The 18,367-nt window shown below is 55.8% G+C and overlaps 3 protein-coding genes across 14 annotated transcripts in view; 1 reads left to right on the top strand and 2 right to left on the bottom strand.

Annotated features, from left to right (window-relative positions):
- Positions 1–737: 737 nt before the first annotated feature.
- On the bottom strand, positions 738–5,331 carry MYD88 (MYD88 innate immune signal transduction adaptor). 3 transcript variants are annotated; one of them, XM_067753816.1, is made up of 5 exons: positions 4,947–5,331; positions 3,929–4,063; positions 3,371–3,532; positions 3,076–3,167; positions 738–2,810 (listed from the first exon to the last, which is right to left on the bottom strand). In XM_067753816.1, the coding sequence occupies exons 1-5, from the start codon at positions 5,272–5,274 to the stop codon at positions 2,790–2,792; spliced, it is 738 nt and encodes a 245-aa protein (XP_067609917.1). In that variant the 5' UTR covers positions 5,275–5,331; the 3' UTR covers positions 738–2,789. The 3 variants fall into 3 exon arrangements, with proteins under 3 accessions (XP_067609917.1, XP_067609918.1, XP_067609916.1); XM_067753817.1 differs by having other exon boundaries at positions 3,076–3,118; positions 3,343–3,532; positions 4,947–5,330; XM_067753815.1 differs by having other exon boundaries at positions 3,352–3,532; positions 4,947–5,320.
- An 86-nt stretch (positions 5,332–5,417) lies between these two features.
- Positions 5,418–17,670, top strand: ACAA1 (acetyl-CoA acyltransferase 1). Of its 3 annotated transcripts, none has more exons than XM_067753809.1 (12): positions 5,418–5,578; positions 7,346–7,439; positions 8,422–8,479; positions 11,501–11,580; positions 11,884–11,926; positions 13,691–13,789; positions 14,657–14,737; positions 15,884–16,074; positions 16,230–16,409; positions 16,694–16,749; positions 16,855–17,000; positions 17,304–17,670. In XM_067753809.1, the coding sequence occupies exons 2-12, from the start codon at positions 7,379–7,381 to the stop codon at positions 17,377–17,379; spliced, it is 1,071 nt and encodes a 356-aa protein (XP_067609910.1). In that variant the 5' UTR covers positions 5,418–5,578; positions 7,346–7,378; the 3' UTR covers positions 17,380–17,670. The 3 variants fall into 3 exon arrangements, with proteins under 3 accessions (XP_067609910.1, XP_067609909.1, XP_067609908.1); XM_067753807.1 differs by lacking the exon at positions 5,418–5,578 and adding an exon at positions 6,839–7,143; XM_067753808.1 differs by lacking the exons at positions 5,418–5,578; positions 13,691–13,789 and adding an exon at positions 6,836–7,143.
- The window catches only part of DLEC1 (DLEC1 cilia and flagella associated protein), a 106,941-nt gene continuing 104,003 nt past the window's right edge, over positions 15,430–18,367 (bottom strand). For 7 of the 8 annotated variants that reach the window (XM_067753778.1, XM_067753779.1, XM_067753777.1 and 4 more), the window contains 2 exons: positions 18,188–18,274; positions 15,430–18,103 (listed from right to left, as the gene is read on the bottom strand). In XM_067753778.1, coding sequence (XP_067609879.1) covers positions 17,886–18,103; positions 18,188–18,274 — 305 coding nt within the window. In that variant the 3' untranslated portion in view covers positions 15,430–17,885. Of the gene's footprint in view, positions 18,104–18,187; positions 18,312–18,367 lie in introns of all 8 variants that reach the window. The other variant, XM_067753782.1, reaches the window with a different exon arrangement.

Below are 18,367 nucleotides of genomic sequence, written 5' to 3'. Positions count from 1 at the left end.
CCAGGGGCCCTGCTTGGACCACACTGAGGCTTTGTTCCCAAGGGGACACTGGAGAGGACGGCCTGGCCTCAGGGGGACTTTCTAGGAGTCCTGAATGTACAGAGGCAAGGCTGGGAAGCCTCCAGCATCCAGGAAGCTCAGGAGCCAGGACGTGGTAACAGAGAGACCAGTGAGAGAAAAGCTGTGGTCGCTGAAAATATCTGGGCACTCTAAAAGATCACCAGAGTTCTCTCTGGGATTAGGATTATGGGCATTTTTTTCTTCATATTTTCTAATTTTTCTCAAGTGAACAGTGAAAAAGTCGTGCGTTCTATTTAAAAATAGATCGATCCTTTCAGGATTAACACAGATATGCCCAAGGATGGCCATTACTGGTAACAACAGCGTTCTCCAGAGATGTGTGATCTGGAGTGGGGACTCTCCAGACTCTCCTTGGAGCCTAGGAGAGCAGCCCCTCCCGCTGGCCGGCCCAGGACCCAGGAGTGTGGCACAATCCCCAGAAGACCAAGCTTGGCAGAGGCAAGCAGAGTCCCCAGCGTCGGTAGCTGAGCTGCTGTTTACAGTTCTGCCTGCAGCCCTGGTGAGGCTTGGACCCTGTGAGGAGGAGGACCAGCCTTAAGGAAGTTCCTGGCAAACCCACTGGAACCTACCCAAGGGCCCAGTTTCATGTACCCAGGAGAGCGTTATCCCAAGTTACTGCTTCCAAACTCCTTCCAGACACAAATGAAACCTGCTACTCCCAAAGTAGAGAACTCTTTATTATAAACCTAGGATACAGAAGGGGAAATTACAGACCGAGGCATTTCTCAGCTCTCTTTGAAATTCTCACAATGAATACAAACAGGTGTGAAAGATACTTTTTTTTTTAAGTTAATTTTTTTTTGTCTTTATTGAGTTTGTTACAATATTGCTTCTGTTTCATGTTTTGGTTTTTTGGCCCTGAGGCACGTGGGATCTTAGCTCCCCGACCAGGGATCGAACCCACACCCCCTGCACTGGAAGGCGAAGTCTCAACCACTGACTGCCAGGGAAGTCCCTGAAAGATACTTTCTTGAAAGAGTTTTAAAATACTTCCCAGTATCAAAGTGGGGATAGGTACCTAATAGCTAAATGCTTCATCAAGATTATGCAGAGAGGGGCCTCCAGTCCCTCTTGAGACCCTGAGGGAAGGTACTTGGTTTGCCCCAGCCCTTGCTGGAAGTGGAGCAGAGAAGGCATACATTTGCTATTAGATTTAGGGTCCTGGGTCCTATCCTGGCACAGAGACCTGAGACCATGACATTTTCTCCTTGAAGGAGAGCTTAAGGGAAACCAACGTACAAATCCCCCAAGGAGGGAAAAACAGCTGTCACAGCTAACTTGCTCTGTGAGTTCAAGCAGCTCTTTCCTCGCTCTGTGCTTCACTGAAGGCGTAAATGCTGGCATAATGGGTCCTTTCCAGAGTCTGGTTCCAATGAAGAGGGAAACAAAAAGAATACAAGATCGTCCCATCTTAGTCCAGGGTTAGGCCCCCTCTGTGGTGGGACTGTCCCACCCAGCTGTTCCTGGCAGCTGTATCCAGGGAAATGTGTGCATGAAGATGCCTGTATGTGTGTGCATGAGGGTGCCCGTGCATGTATATATGTGTCTCTGTGTGTGAGCTTCTATGTGTCCATGTGCCTACAAGCTTTGGGGCAAGAGGCTCTTGTGTGGTCGCTGTAAACTAGTCCCAGCAAACAACTTTGTAAGGCAATTAAGTACAGAAGATTGGTGGGAAAGTTCTCTGTGGGTGGCCCAGGGAGGAAGGCTTCCTGCTCACACCACCATGGTGACCTAGCTCCAGAACCCAAACTTGATGAAGATGCCAGAAGACGGGATCCCATCTCATGCAGGGCAGAGCTGAGAGCAGGACCACAGGCACTCAATAGGTGGAAGTGAAAAGCAGCCCCAGACACTCAGGCCAGTCTCTTGGGGACTTATCGCAGGGAAGGTGTGCAGAGGCTGGGAGGAGTCAAAGAGGCAGATGAGAGGTGGACCCTTGGGGAATCAGGCTCAATGTAGGACCTCCCTCTGCTAGGCCAGGCTGCTTCCCCATTTGTCCCCGGGGCAGGAGGAAGTGGGATGTGAGGTGGGGCAACAGGGCCCCAAAGCATCCGAAGGCACCACTGTGGAAGCAGCTGCCCCAGCAGTGCCATGGTCCCAGCAGTGGCCAGCACGTTGCCCAGGCAGCTAGCTCTCTCTCAGCCAAGATTTGTCTCCTGTCCCCAGGAGACTCAGAACAGTGCTTCACCGTTTCCCACAATCATTCGAACACAGCTACTGCCTGTTCTCCTCACCCTACTTAGTTCTCAGGTGGAGAAACTGAGGCCTAAGATGTGTGGATGGGTCAAAGCTGGCTCTTCTGGTCTTCCTCTTAGTCCCAGCTGGCTCTGGTTTTTACTGTCCTGGCTGATAACAGCAAGTGGGCGTGCCACTTGCAGCCACATGTTCTATGCAGGACATGAGATGTGATGTCCAGATATGTACAATGGCTGCAGCTGTGTCTGTGGAGTTGGCATGTCCAGGAATCAAGAGGCCAGTGGAGCACAGATTCCCCATACAACTGCAGGTGGAGGCAGGGGTAGAAGTACATGTACAGGCAGATAGATGCACACACACCCAGGGACTCAGGGCAGTTCAGGGCAGGGACAGGGCCTTGGCGAGGCGAGTCCAGAACCAGGACTTGGTGCAGGGGTTGGTGTAGTCGCAGATAGTGATGAACCGCAGGATGCTGGGGAACTCTTTCTTCATTGACTTGTACTTGATGGGGATCAGTCGCTTCTGATGGGCACCTGCAAGCCAAAGGGTACAGAGCTGGCACCAGGCTCTCACAGTGGGGTGGGACCAATCCTCAGTCCAGGGGTTAACAACATCCCTCTCCCAACTAAGCACCCCTGGTACATATTCAGCCACACAAAGGGCACTCATGTGCATGCACACTTACGTGTAGAGACCTGCCCAAGTTCCTTGATGCTCTACCCGTGGCCCTTGGTGAGGGAAGGCTGGCATCTTGAGGCCCCGCCCACTTCTCTGTGGCAAAGGCAGGGCTGAGCTTACCTGGAGAGAGGCTGAGTGCAAACTTAGTCTGGAAGTCACATTCCTTGCTTTGCAAGTAATCATCAGAGACAACCACCACCATCCGACGGCACCTAAGGGAGAGTGGGCAGGCTATAGGCACCGTGGTGACCTAGTTCAGCATACCCCCAGGGGACAGCCTTGGGAGGAGCCCACTGTGCCCAGGCTAGACAGGGTCCAACTGGGAGGATCCCAGCATTGGGATCCGCGGCAGGGCTTTGTACAACCACCCACTTGCCCCCTGGCCACCTAGCCAACCTCTTTTCAATGAGTTCACTGGCAATGGACCAGATGCAGGTGCCAGGCAGGACGTCGCGGTCAGACACACACAACTTCAGCCGATGGTTTGTCTGTTCCAGCTCCCGGATCATCTCCTGTACAAACTGGATATCGCTGGGGCAGTAGCAGATGAAGGCGTCAAAACACTCAGGCATTTGCCCTGGGTGCAAAGCACAAGGGTGATGGTCAGAGCCCTACAGGAAGGCTGGGGAGGAGCCCAGCCAGGTGCCCCCAGCCTAAGCGCCCGTGATCCTGGACCCTACACAATCCTGAGATGACACTACTCAGAGAAAGTGCCTTTCCCAGGAGCGGAAAGATGAGCACCTTCTTACCACCCCAGGCCAAACCCTAGGTTGACGATGAGATAGACACATCATTTCATGAAAATCTCATACCAAAACCAGAGGTAGGACTTTATTATTCCCATTTCTTAGGAAACTGAAGCTCAGAGAGATTAAGTGACTTGCCCAAGATGCCACAGTCCATCTGCTTTCAACATCCATACTTTTAACACCACAATGTCCTATGGCCCAGGGGGGCAGTACTGGGCCCTTACCCAGGGGGTCATCGCAAATGGTGATGCCCGCCGGATCTCTCGTCCGAGGAATGCTGCTGTCTACAGAGTCCACCTGTAAAGGCTTCTCAGATGCCTCCTGCTGCTGCTTCAGAATATACTTTTGGCAATCCTCCTCTGTGGGGAAGAGACAAGGTGTGGCCAGCTCCCCGCAGGTACCCCACGCCTCTACCCACGGTCAGGATCCAGCCCCTGTCCCACCTCCCTGGCTGTGTTGTCCTCCAGGGCTTCTCTAGCCCAGTGGTGCCATCCACAGTTCAACAGCTCTGAAAAGATGAGCTTCCACCTGGCTCTGGTCATCCTAAAGGGACGTCAGTGGTGTTCTGGCCATGAGGGAAGCCATCAAGGTCAGGCTTATGTCTCTATCCCATTGCCCTCCACTCCCCCACCCCCCGCCCCCCGCTCCGGGCTCCCGAGAATAGAATCCAAGGTATGCTTCTTTTAGGATCCACTGCTGATGTGAGCAGGGCATGTAGGAAGAGCTCAGGAGACCTGGTGATTATGTGCAGCGAGGGCAGCAGCCCCAACCAAGTGGGCCACTGTCCCCATGCCTGTGCAGGTATGGGTCAGCAAGTGGCAGGAAGGGGTGCATTTTCCAGGGACCTGAAGTTTCCAAAGACTGTCAGCTTTCAGTCCCTTACCTGCCGGTTGCTCTACATACTTGAAGCAATTCCAAGCCCCCCACAGAGGACCCCTATTCTGACTCCTGGTCCTATGTGAAAGCCTTTGTCTAAGCTGTTTCCTTGTGCCTTTTCCGGCCTTCGCCTTCTTTCTCTAGTCCCTATCATCCCACGTATGGAAAGAGGGAACTGGTCTTGCACGGTTCCCCCTCTGCAGGCTGCCTCCAGTGTCCCCCTTGCCACCCCAAAACTACTCCCTCCCCCCCGCTCTCCCCGCCTCCAAGACAGGAAAGGTGGGACGGATGCTGAGGCCAGTTATGGTCAGCCCCTTCATTCGCACCCCCACCTCGGATATGAGGCCCGGAAGGGGGCGTCCTCACCGATGCTGGGTCCCAGTTCCATCAGCAAGTCGTCGCGGCCCAGCTTGCCGAGGAGCTCGAGCAGGCGGCCCACCGAAGCGCCGGGTCGTCCCTGCCAGTCGTCCAGAAGGCTGCCCGTGGGGTCGGCATGCGTCTCCAGCCGCCGGATCTCCAAGTACTCGTAGCCCATCTCCTCCGCCAGCGCGGTCCAGTCGGCCGCCACATGCGCCCGCAAGTTTAGGAAGAGCGACAGGCGGCGCCGCACTCGCACGTTGAGCGCTGCCAGGGGCAGGGAGGACATGGAAGGGGTGGGGGGCGCGGAGCCCGCGTCCGGACCTCCTTCCGCCATGGCGGGCCGTCACGCAAAGGCGCGTCGTGGGTCTGTGCTTCCTCCTTACCCTACCGCCACCCCGCCCACCCGGCCCCGCCCCGCCGGTTTCTCTTTCGAAGCGACGCCCCGCCCTACAATCTGGAGCCCCAGTAGATGTGCGGAAGTGGGGGGCGCCCCACCCCTGCCCTCGGGATCTCAGGGGACTGGGGGTGTGGGGACCGGGAACCTACCTTTGAAGGTCTACGGAGCTCCACCTATCTGTCCAGGAGGGTCTGGTGCGGCAGTGGGACGATGACCTTCCTTCCTGGGTTATAGGAAAGAGGTGACTTGCTCTTTGGCATCTGGTGGACTTACATCCTTTCCATTAGGGAGCTGAGGGGTTCATACGGTCCTGCCCTCGAGGATGGCGGGGAAGGGGCAAGGGAGCAGGCATCGGATCTGCCTCCCTCCACACACACCCCCACCCTAATTCTGGTAGAGCACACAATCCTGCCCTTAGGAGTATGGGGAATCCCTGGCTGTACACCCAGAGTTGGAGGTGGAAAAGGGCATATTGCCTTCTGGAGCCAGAGGCATGCCACGGCCCTGCCCTTGAAAAGTGAGGGGCACGACCCCACCCTCCGTGTTTGAGGGTAACAGGACACCCTGGCCTTCCTGTCTGAGAGAAACCCAGTACTACCCTCTGGGGTCTAGGGAAAACATTGCCATTGGGAGTCAAGCGGGCACCCGGCCTTGCTTTTTAGGGGGCAGGGGACATCGTCCTGACCTGGGGAGCTTTGGTGCATTCATTCATTCAGTAGGTATTTATTGATCACCTATTAAGTGTCAAGTATGTTGCAGGCATCCTGACTTGGCGGAAACCCCAGCCTAGTGGGGGAGGTGGGCACTAATCAAATCATCCCAAATGACTGTAAAATTGGTTTTTTTTAAAAAAAGTGTGATAGTCTTTCTCCAGATAGGGGGCTTGTCACATCTCCGGCACATTTGTACAATCCGTTCTCCTGCCACCTCAAAACCCAAATTCCCTCAGTCTTCTCGAAATACTTCCTAGGGGAGCCCAAGGGCGTCTGGGGTAGGCTCTGGGGCATCTCGGAATTATTTAGGTCCCCCAGCTTGGGGGAGACAGCAGAGAAGGATAGGCAAGGGGAAGAGGAATTATAGTCGCTGGCCCCTCTTTCCCGACAAGAAGCTGTAGGCGGCACTCCTGACGAACCTGCCTTCTGTTTGGTGGCGGGCAGAGGGCAGAGTTGTAGGGAAAGGGACCCCTGGCAATGGTGAAATTTGCTTCAAGATACCAATGGGGCTGTTGGAGACCCGCCTCGGGTTTGGCAGTAGGCGGGGCTGCAAGTAGAAAGGTTTCCTGTCTGTATTTCTAGGCGGGGCTTCAGAAAAGCCCACCTCCTGGTTGGCAGCCGCCTGAGGCTACTGTAGGCGGGGCTTTGAGTGGAAAGACCTTGGGTTCAACTTTAGGAGGTTCCGTTTGCGGCAGGGGCGGGACCTCAGGCAGACTCGCCTTCTGGTTGTCTGAGGCGGGGAGGTGGACGGGACCTTAGAGGGAAGGGCCAGTCAGACCCGCAGGGTTGCGGGCGGGGCTTAGGATAGAGGAAGCGGGTGGTCAGAGGTACGGTTCAGCGCCTGCGCGGGCGTTGGTCTGTTGGTTCCTACTCTCTGCTGCTGGCTGGTTGGGGCTTTACCCTGCCGAGCTACGCGATGCGGAGGCTGCAGGTGGTGCTGGGTCACCTGAACCGCCAGCCCGCTTCGGGCCCGGAGCCGGCGCCGCGGGCCGCGCCGTGTTGGAGCGGCGCTCCGCGGAAGTCGGCGGAGGATGTAGTGGTGGTGCACGGGCGGCGCACGGCCATTGGCCGGTCGGGCCGCGGCGGCTTCAAGGTGAGACCCCTGGGCTCGGGCGCCGGGTGTGAGATGGCGGCCCGGGGCGGGCTGGCGTCTGGCTCCTCTGTTCGGTAACCCTCGGCGTCGGTGGTGGCTCCGCGCCCGAGTTGGACCGCTCTGTGTCTCTGGGGTGGGGCTGGGGGAGCTGGGATTTTGGGAACCCCGAGCATCGCCGCCAGCCGCGCGCTTCCCGCTGCAGGACACCACCCCCGACGAACTTCTCTCCGCCGTCATGACCGCGGTTCTCCAGGACGTCAAGCTGAGCCCGGCCCAGCTGGGAGATATCTGCGTGGGTGAGTGCACTACCCGGGCCCTGCGCTCGGTTCTCGCCTTCCCATTACGCCGAAGCCCTCCTCAAACACCAGGCACTTTCCAGGTGTTTTCCCTGAGGGGAATGTCGATCGACTTCACGCAGCTGACTGTAAACGTCCTTTTCGGGCTATAGACTCCACCCCCCCCACCCCCGCCTCCAGGCATTTTCTGTGCCCGCTCCAAGCACATTCTGCATATTAAGTGTGATAGAAAGCTGGGATCTCAAGTGACAGACATTTCAACGCCAGGGTCTTGGCACAGGAGTTTGAGAACACCCTAAGAGACTGGAGGCTAGGGTTCTGTACCCATCCTGACTACTATCTATGCCAGGGTAGAACAGAGGGAGTTTGGAGCATCAAAACCCATCTAGTCCAGCCCCGCACTTACAGATGGAGAAACTGAGGCAGATGGAGAAACTGAGGCCTGGGGAATTTGCAGCAGAGCTTGGACCTGAATCCAGGACCTCTTGACCTTCAGTCCAACCCCTTTTCCCCAACTCTGCTCCTCTAGCCTGGAAACATAACATTATATGGTAAGAGTCACATCACCTAAGTGTCAGCCCTAGATGGGGGATCACTGTTCCACCCCTGGAGTGCCAGCAGGGCTTGGTGGAGGACACTTAGGGGAAGGTGTGCATTTCAAAAACACTTTCCTAACTGACAGAACTACTTCTTCAGACTTAAAGCTTTGCACTGCATTCTTCTTTCCATGTTAACCTTTTAAAGGCAGGCGACCTCCCTAGTGTGTGCTGATTTGGAAAAGCAGGTTGCATGGGCAAGGGAGCTTGGGCCTCTCAGGGACTGGATCTAGTGTATGGCCAGGACAAGCTGCTGTATAGCTGGCTGCCCCTGCTCCAGACCTTGAAATTCCACTGTTTCTGAAGGAAGATCTGGAATGCCCCCCTCTTGGTAATCACAGCTGTACCTTAGTGCCTGGCACTGAATAAAGGTTTGTTGTCCACAGGAAATGTGCTTCAGCCTGGGGCCGGAGCATTAATGGCCCGAATTGCCCAGTTTCTGAGGTAAACTTTTCCAGTTCTTGCCCTGGGTTGGCTATTCACGCTCTTGCTTGGGCTCAGGTCCCAGAGAACTCAGCCTGTTGTGGGGAGAAGATCAGGATTGGACACCAGACCTGGACACAGCCAGGGTCCTCAGCACCCTGCTTTTCTGCATGCTGCCTTCCCCCTACCTTGAAGGGAGGGTGTGTTTCCCAGCGCTGAGCCAGGACAGACGGCCTTTGGGACTGGAGCAAAAAGTTCCTTGTGGCCTGATTTTCCTAAGCCAAAATCAGCTTGTTGCTTGTGAACTCTGTCCTCTTGTCAAGTAAATAAGCAGGTTGGCACACTGAAGAGTGATTTTGAGCTTTTTTTTGTTTGTTTGTTTTTGCGGCACACGGGCCTCTCACTGTTGTGGCCTCTCCCGTTGCGGAGCACAGGCTCCGGACGCACAGGCTCAGTGGCCATGGCTCACGGGCCTAGCTGCTCCGCGGCGTGTGGGATCCTCCCGGACCGGGGCACGAACCCGTGTCCCCTGCATCGGCAGGCGGACTCTCAACCACTGCGCCACCAGGGAAGCCCTGATTTTGAGCTTTTTAAATGCTAGCCCATCAGCAGAGGCTTGGGGACAGCGCAGAATCTTGGGGTGAAGGGTAGCCCAGAAGGGGCCCTGGTGAATTGCCCTTTACCACTTGTTGTCCTAAGACAGGGAGGAGGTTTAAATTATTTTCACATGTCGATTTAAGAGCCACTGAGCTGTGTACTCCCAGCTTCGTGGAGAAGAAACAACAGGAACGTGAACTAGTGAAGGAACAGGAAAACTGACAAAACCTGTGGAGACTAGGAGAAGTTCAGACTGCTTAGCCTGGATTTCAAAGATTCCAGCGATTTGGCTCCAGATTTGACTTCTAGCCTAATCTGCCTGCTGCTTCCTCTTTCAACCAGCCTGTCTGCCCACTGCCTTCCCTAAGCTGGTCTTTCTGTCCCCTTGCAGTACTGTCCCTACCTCCCCTCTCTGCCCCAGTTAAACTCTGTTCAAACACAGTTTCACCATTTTGACCAGACTTCTCTGAGTTCCCAAGCTTAAAACGAGGGCCCATTCTTTTCCAGTCGCTAGCCACGTGTTTCCTTGTGATGTGATTTGCCACCTTGCTCTGTTATTGTAGTCTCTGCTAGTTAATTCACTTTCTGTGTGTGGTTGGGCATCCTCTAGGGCTCTGTATTACAAGCATGTCAGCATCCCTCCAGTGGTGCCTCATACCAAGTAGGTGTTTAATGAACACTTGGTGGATTGGGTGAAGGGGTGGTAACTAGGTAGTAGGGAGTTAGGGGACCTGGGAAGGGTTAAACAGGCTACAGGGACCTAGGAGACTATCCACCCAAGGGGGTCTCAGCAGAGCCTGGCCTGGGCACTAGCCCAGAGGTTCCTGACGCTGGCTGCACGCCAGAATCAACAGAATCAACAGTGCTTTCACCCCTGAGGTTCTGAGTCCATGGGTCTGGGGATTTCCCCAGGGCTTTGTACCCTTGGCCAGCACAGGTTACACTGGCAGACGCAGCCTCACCAGCTTCCAGGGCTGGAACCAGTGTGAGAATCTGGGGGAACCCATCAGAAGAAGGGATGTTAGAATACCTAGTACCCATCAGGGATTTTTGTCCAGCTGGGAACAGCCTTTCCAGAGACAATGGGAACATAAAGGCCACATGGTTACTAGTAAGGCTGAGGAGTGGGGATGGTTTCTAGCCTCATACTTGAGACATTTCTTTTTTTTTTTTTAACTGAGGTATAGTTGATTTATAATGTGTTAATTTCTGCTGTACAGCAAAGTGATTGGGTTATACATATATATACATTGTTTTTTAATATATTTTTTTCCATTATGGATTATCACAGGATAATGAGTATAGTTTCCTGAGCTATACAGTAGGACCTTGTTGTTTATCCATTCTATATATAATAGTTTGCATCTGCTAATCCCAAACTCCCACTTCATCTCTCCCCTACCCAACCCCCTTGGCAAAAACAAGTCTATTCTCTGTCTGTGAGTCCATTTCTGTTTCGTAGATAAGTTCATTTGTGTCATATTTTAGATTCCACATATAAGTGATATCATATGATATTTGTGTTTCCCTGTCTGACTTACTTCGCTCAGTATGACAATCTGTAGGTCCATCCATGTTTCTGCAAATGGCATTATTTCGTTCTTTTTATGGCTGAGTAATATTCCGTTGTATATATGTACCACATCTTCTTCATCCATTCCTCTTTTGATGGACATTTAGGTTGCTTCCATGTCTTGGCTATTGTAAATAGTGCTGCAGCGATCGTTGGGGTTATGGTTTTCTCTGGATTTATGCCCAGGAGTGGGACTGCTGGATCATAAGGCAACACTATTTTTAGTTTTTTAAGGAACCTGCGTATTGTTCTCCGTAGTGGCTGTATCAATTTACATTCCCCCAACAGTATAGGAAGGTTCCCTTTTCTCCACACCCTCTCCAGCATTTATTATTTGTAGACTTTTTGATGGCCATTCTGACTGGTGTGAGGTGATACCTCATTGTAGTTTTGACTTGCATTTCTCTAAGAATTAGCGACGTTGAACATCTTTTCACGTGCCTGTTGGCCATCTGTCGTACTTCAGACATTTATTTTGCACTGGTTCTCTGTCTTGGCCACAGGCCCTCTTCTCTATTCTTCATGGGAAACAGGGATATACAGTTTTAATTTTTGAATCTTCAAAGGAAGAGAAAGAAGGACCCCTGTGGCCCAGCCAGCCTTCTCTTGCGTTTGCGCTGTGCTTGGCCTTGGATGAGGAGAATCACAGGGTGGAAGGGCATGTGATTGTGGGGCACTGGGGAGCAAGCACCTGCAGAGATGGGGTTTGCCCAGTGTAGGTCAGGCCTGGAGTAGGGGCAGGGCTGCTGGGTTTGTTCCCCTGGGCTTTCTGTCTCCTGAAGGGGCAGTCACGTTGGCCAGGAGCACAGGCCTGCTTTCCCTGAGAGCCTGGCAGGGGAGAGGGGGCTGACTGTTCTCACTTTCTGTTTCAGTGACATCCCAGAGACCGTGCCTTTGTCAGCTGTCAATAGACAGTGTTCGTCAGGGCTCCAGGCGGTGGCCAGCATAGCTGGTAAGTTCTGACTGGGTGGGCACCCAGTGCCGCGGCCTGGCCTTGTTCCTGGCTCCTCGGGTTTGGGTCGTCAGAGTCACTGTCTGCTGGGCAAGCAGTAAGGATTTCTGACAGGACCGTAATCTCAGAAAGCCTGGAGGAGAGCCCCTCACTGCACCCCCAGCCTTTTCTGGACACTCCTGGGTCTTCTATCTCTGAGGCTGGGGCTGAGTCCCACTTAGAGACCAGGTGGGGAAGAGGCTCCCCTGTTCCCAGGACAGATGGACTCTGGGGAAGGATGTTTATGAAATGCTTTTGTTGCAGGTGGCATCAGAAATGGGTCTTATGACATTGGCATGGCTTGTGGGTAAGAATTTTTTCCTGCTGGAGCTTATTAACTGACTTGTACCACTGAAACTAATGTTCACCTCCTGAGTTCCCAGAGGCCATGATTTTAGAATTCTCCCCTGGCCCTTGCAGGCACTTAGAAGTGGTCCCCAGCTCTGGCTGCTCGGGAACCGCTCACATCTCTCAGCACCAGAGGAAGTGGGCTTTGAAGAGCTTTCTTTCTTGGAAATCTGTCGGGCTGGAAATGTGGGCAAGCATTGTGAGGAAATACGGCACTGGGTTTCTGTCTGTGGCCCTTGTTGATTCATGATGGCTGCTGAGAGAAAGAGCAGTTTCGCTTCCCTAGAGCCAGGGACAGCTGCCTGCTGTAGAACTAGCTTGTTCATTTCACAGGCTGGCTGTCCCCCACCCTGACCAAGGTGGAAACTTCCAGCTGCCTCCTGGCTTCTGAGGGACACGGTCAGATCTGTGGTGGTTTTGCCCCGTCAGCTGTGACTCCGTTTTTAGCTGCAGCGTGTGGAGCCCAGGGAGGGGTAGGCTGGGGTGGGCGTCGGGTGCTGGCAGCCTCGGGGAGGCCAGCAGCCCCAGGATCCTGATGTGCGCCCTCTGCCTCTCAGTTACTCTCCATAGCATTTCTCGATTGGAGCCCTGCTGGGCCGTCTCAGAGCTGTGCCAGTTGGCACTTGCTGTACTGCCCTGTGTCTGCAGTTGTAGATAAACACAAAGACCAAACTGCAGGGACTTTGGCCGGGCAAAGGCCACTGCCCAGGCTGCCCTCTAGTTTCTATCTTACTGGAGGAGGGACGGGGGTGTGGGTGACCTGAGGAGAAGGTCGGAGCCTTCATGTGTTTCTTAGAGGGTATCTGAGTCCCCAAGCAAATTAAAAGACTGTGTTACTAGGGTATTAAGGATTTGGGGCCAGGACATTCCCCCATGTCACAGGCTGACTGTTCCCCGTAGACTGTGATCGTGATGAGTAGCCCAGGATATCCTAGGTGGCAGTGGGCTCTGAAGCCAGACTACCTAAATTTGGATCCTGGCTGAGTGACCATGGACAAGTTAACTCAGCTTCTCTGAGCCTGACACTGTTCAAAGTGCTCTTATACCTGAAAAGACTTTTTTTTTTTTTTTTTTTGCGGGGGCAGGGTGGCCACACTGCAGGGCGTGCGGGACCTTAGTTCCCTGACCAGGGATCGAACTTGTGCCCACTGCGGTGGAAGCGCGGTCTTAACCGCTGGACGGCCAGGGAATTCCCAGAAAAGATTTTTACAGTAGCGCTGGGCGCATGAAAAGCGTGCAGTCAAGGTTATGTGTTGTCATCCTTTGAGGCCTTGTATCCTGCCACCTCCTGGAAGCCCTTTTGACCACACTAAACTGAGATCGCTCGTGTTTCCCTGGGCTCCTAGCACCTCCTGGTCTATGCAGGTCGGCTTGCTCTTTGATGTGCAGCTTTTGAAACATTTGTCTCTTCTCTCCGCTGAATTTGTGGCCCCTGAGGGCAGGGCCCGGGCTCCTTAGATGTGTTTCTCCCACGGTGGCCAACACTAGGCTGCCTTCCTTGGGACTGGCTGCAGGACCAATTGTGCTGGGAAGTGAGGCCCTGCCCAGGCATGTGGACTGTGCAGCGGTGGGGGCGAGGGTGCGGCTGGGGCTCAGCAGCCCTGCACCCCCAGCTCTGTGCTGCCGGCCAGTGCTCTGCCTTGAGCTCCCTGGCCATTTCCCAGCACTTGCCAGACGCAGAGCTCTCCGTGGGGAGTCCCGCTGATGATCACCTCCTCTTCAGGGTGGAGTCCATGTCCCTGGCAGACAGAGGGAACCCTGGAAATGTTACCTCTCGCTTGGTGGAGAAGGAGAAGGCCAGAGATTGCCTGATTCCTATGGGGTGAGCGCCCACCGTGGCTCCGTGTGCCTGTCCCCGCTCAGCTCCCTGCCTGGCCCGGAGCAGGGGTGCAGGAACTTGGATTATCTTGTGGGCTCCCGCCTTCGGCCCTGGTCTGCTCTGCAGGGACTCTGGGCATGGGACTTAGTGCTGGCCCTGACTTCCGTGTCCTGAGGCCCCCAGTCCGCTCTGTGCCTCTGGGTTTCCAAGCATGGCCCAGCCTGTCACTCCCACCCTGAGGGGCTCAGTCACACAAGGCATGATGGCAGCTGCACCCTAAAGCCTTGGAGGCCTAGAAAGTTGAGGAGGTGGGAGGCTTTTGCTCACCGGCCATGCTGGCGAGGGCCCTTGGGCCCTGTCAGTGCAGCATCAAAGGCATCCAGAGCCACCCCCGGGGTCCATGGGCAGGGAGTCGTGGCTCCGCTGGACGTGTGAGGGGATGTGCGGCTGCCTCCACATCCAGGGACCATCTCCGAGGGAAGCCTGTAAAGCCAGAAGCCCCGGCCAAAGGCCCCTCTGTGGCTCTGGGCTCCCAGGATGAGGGGAGGCTCCAGCTACGGGGAGCAGAAAGCTGGGTGTGGCCTTCCCAGAGGGGGACTCCTCTCCCACGGTAAAGCACTTTTCATTGAGGCACAGGAGAAGCTGGCCAAGCCAGTTAGTGCCCTACCCACACCCTCCTGTGTGCTGGTCTCTGGTGAACAGGCGTCTTAGAGTCTGGCCAGCGTCACTGACTCCCTGCCTGTGCTCCACCCTGAGTCATCACTACTGTCACTGTGGCACAGACAGGCCCTCCGGTTCTCCTGCCTGCAGCCCTGGGGCCCGTCCCCAGGCTGCCTGGCTCCATGCTCACTGTTGTTGTCTGTGTTCTAGGATAACCTCAGAGAACGTAGCCGAGCGATTTGGCATTTCGCGGGAGAAGCAGGATACCTTTGCACTGGCTTCCCAGCAAAAGTGAGTGCTATTTGGGGTGAGATGTTTAAGGGGCTGGAGAGTGAGGTTTGGAGGCTGTCCTAAGTGATCTCAGGTGGAGCTGCCCTTAGGCTACCACTGGTTTCTAAGCCTCTACCTCCCAGAAGGGGGAGGTGGGGGAGGGCGGGGGGGCCACTGTGCAGTTAGCACTGTGTCCCGTTACAGTCTGTTTACCCTGAGTGTCTTTCCGTAGCTTGGCCTCGGTTTCCCCATCCATTTATTGAGAGTGTAAGGAGGGCCAGGGCTCTTCTCTAGTTGGCTGTGGTTTGGTGATTAGACATGGTAACCACAGGCTTCTCTGGGTAGCCTGGAGGGTGGAGCCAGTGCTGCCGGGGACCCTGGCATCCCTGAGTCTGGGGTAGCATCCTGAGGCAGGGGCTGGGGACACTGAGGCAGTGGTTCTTAGCCACTTGGGTGCAAGTAACCATTTGAGAATTTGGTGAAAGCCGTGGCTTCCTCCCCATGGGAATGCCTGTGGGCCCTTACATTTTGCATGATTGCAAGGACCACCCTAAAATGCCCTGTGCTTTTACACTGTTTAAATACAAAGATTCGTCCGGTAGTTTGGTATATGGCATTTTATTTTATTTTGACATTTAAAAGATTTTATTTCACTAAGAAGTCTGTGTTAATCGTAAGTGTCACTCATGCAAATTTTGCATAGATATATTCAGGGTAGTATATGTCATTTTAATCACGTGGAAACATGGGGAATGGATGGAATTGAGCGACGGGAGGGAACAGAAAAGCTGGCAGAACCCAGCGCAAATATTCCTGGGGCTCCAGCCTCAGTTTGACTTAGTCCCTCTTGGGTGAAGGTCTCAAAGGGGAGCCGCCACTTCCAAACTTCCCCCTCCCCTTTGAGGTTGGGATAAGCCAGGATCTGAAGATCTAAGGCTGATGGCCAAGAAGTCCCTGTAAAGCCCTGGGCTTCCCAGTCCCAGGGCAGGTGGGGTAGTAGGGGACCCTGTGCACTGCCCCCGAGGTGAGTGTGACCCCGCATGTAGCAGTCTGAGCTTGCATGTCTGTCCCAGAGGGCAGGGCAGGAGGCGGAGGCCTCAGGGAGGGACCCCAGGAAGGAAGGTAACCCCATGGAAACCTGAGCCTGGCTGTCCACGGTGCTGGCAGGGCAGCCAGAGCCCAGAGCAAGGGCTGTTTCCAAGCTGAGATTGTGCCTGTGACCACCACGGTCCGTGATGACAAGGGCACTGAGAGAAGTGTCACCGTGGCCCACGATGAGGGCATCCGCCCCGACACCACCCTGGAGGGCCTGGCCAAACTGAAGCCTGCCTTCAAGAAGGGGGGCTCTACCACAGCTGGTGAGACTGGGCTGGGGGTGGGGTGAGGAGGGGGCTGCTTCCGTGCCGGGTGTTCTCCTCTGGGAGCCTGGAGCCACCGGGCAGGGTGGATATGGAAGGTCTGGACCTCCTCGGAGCTGCCCCAAGGCCTCCTTAACCCTGTGGTTTGCCTCTAGGAAACTCTAGCCAGGTGAGTGACGGGGCAGCTGCCATCCTGCTGGCCAGGAGGTCCAAGGCAGAAGAGTTGGGCCTTCCCATCCTTGGGGTCCTGAGGTCCTACGCAGTGGTTGGGGTCCCGCCTGACATCATGGGTGTTGGACCTGCCTATGCCATCCCTGTAGCTTTGCAAAAAGCAGGTAAGATGGCTCCTTCACACCCTAGGTTTGGATCCAGCCCCTGCCTCTCGTGCTGTTGCCAGAGGCGGGTGCCCGGGGTGGGCCTGCGGGTGCCGCAGAGTGAAGGTGGGGCACCCCGACCCCTTCCTGACCCCACACCTGGGACCCGCTCACCCATCTGGAACAGAGGCAGACACACCGGGCAGCCCAGCCTCCAGGCCATGGATGGCGTAGGGCCCCAGGGAGTCTGAGAAGCCTGCTAAGGGGCCGCTGGGTCAGCTCAGGTCTTTTCCGCTTGCCTGCAGGGTTGACGGTGGAGGACGTGGACATCTTTGAGATCAATGAGGCCTTCGCAAGTCAGGTGAGCCTGTTTTGCATTGTTGCCTGGGTCGCCCAGTTGGAGGCAGCGGGAGGGTGGTGCGGGGGACTGGGGAGGGAGCTACACTGATGCTCAGCCTCCCTCCAGGTCGTCTACTGTGTGGAGAAGCTGCAACTGCCCCCTGAGAAGGTGAACCCTCTGGGGGGTGCGGTGGCCTTGGGCCACCCGCTGGGCTGCACTGGGGCACGACAGGTCATCACGCTGCTCAACGAGCTGAAGCGCCGCGGGAGGCGGTAAGGCCGGTCCCCGTGGGGGTCGGGGGGGGGCCCAGCTGGTGCGCCTGATGGGGGGAGGTGTACGCGCCCCCGCCCCCCACACACTCCGAGCCGAGGAGATCGGCCCCTGGCCTGCGGCAGGCATCGGCCACCGTGTGCGCGCCCCTCGGCGGGCAGGCCGGGAACCACGTTCCCTGAGGTCTGGCGTCCTGTGCCCGTGAAGGCCTTGGTCCACCCAGCTCAGCCTGGTCCGGGGAGAGCTTGGTGGCTGGGCTTCTGCCCTTTGTGCCTTCACCCAACCAGCACATTTTGCTTCCACAGGGCGTATGGGGTGGTGTCCATGTGCATCGGGACCGGCATGGGAGCCGCCGCCGTCTTCGAATACCCTGGAAACTGAAAGAGGCCCAGCCCAGTGCTCTGGCAGTAGCGCTACAGACGTGACACCTGGGGAGTCCCAGCACTGGTGGCAGTGGCAAGTCAAGGCACTTCAGCTGAGCTGGCAAATGTGAACACTGATGAGACAGTACGGGAGCGGGTGAGGTATCGGGCTGCCGTCTGTCGGGCCCCTCTAGCTGAGACAGGCAAAGTTGGCCTGGCTCACCCAGCCTGCAAGGCCACCGTGTGATTCCTGGGGGAAGGGGCCTGTGGATGCGGAGTGCAGTAAACATAGTAAACACATTACCTTCTCTCCGTGGCTGTGGTTTTTTCCCCCAAGAAAGAGCCAGTTCTTGGTATGCTAGTCCTGCCTCTGCTGAATCTGAATAGTGACTCTTTTAACTGCTCTGGTCTCCACAGGGGCGTGGCCGACCCTTTGTATTAGCTCTGAGGACACAGGGTGCAGGGCCTGGAAGTGATGGGGCAGGTTGCGGGGTGGGGGGGGGGTCCCTCCATCCCAGGAGCTGTTCAGAGGTCCTCCAGTAGGTGCCTTTGCCCAGTAAACCTGCTCCATAGCTCTGGGCCGTGTTTATTTCCAGTATTGGGGGTTGAGGGCAGAGGCTCAGAGCTAGTAGGGTGATGCATATCTCTCGTCATACGAGCCTCGGCCCCGGAGCTGCAGGGTGCCGGATTTCTCACCGAGCACGCCTTCCACCACCAGCGTGGACTCGTACAGCTTACAGCTCCTGTGGGGAGCAGGGGCGGAGATGAGTTGGGGGCCCTGGGCCAGGGCTCCAGAGGCAGCGCCAGCAAGGCTGGGAGGCCCGTACCTGGCGGTGAAGGAAACCTGGAGGGGGACGGAGGTGGGGGGCGCGTTGACCGGTCGTGCCTCCAGCAGCCCGCTGCTTGGGGAGACCCTGAAGGCAACAGGATCCTTGTCTGGCTCCTGCTGGCCTGCGTGAGGGGAAGGGGACATGCAGGAGCGCAGCCAGCTCCACGCTCGGCCCCCT

The sequence above is a fragment of the Pseudorca crassidens genome, chromosome 10 (genome assembly GCF_039906515.1).
Source record: "Pseudorca crassidens isolate mPseCra1 chromosome 10, mPseCra1.hap1, whole genome shotgun sequence".
Classification (NCBI taxonomy): domain Eukaryota; kingdom Metazoa; phylum Chordata; class Mammalia; order Artiodactyla; family Delphinidae; genus Pseudorca; species Pseudorca crassidens.
The sequence above is the reverse complement of the archived record's forward strand: the minus strand, read 5'-3'. Positions and strand labels throughout refer to the sequence as shown.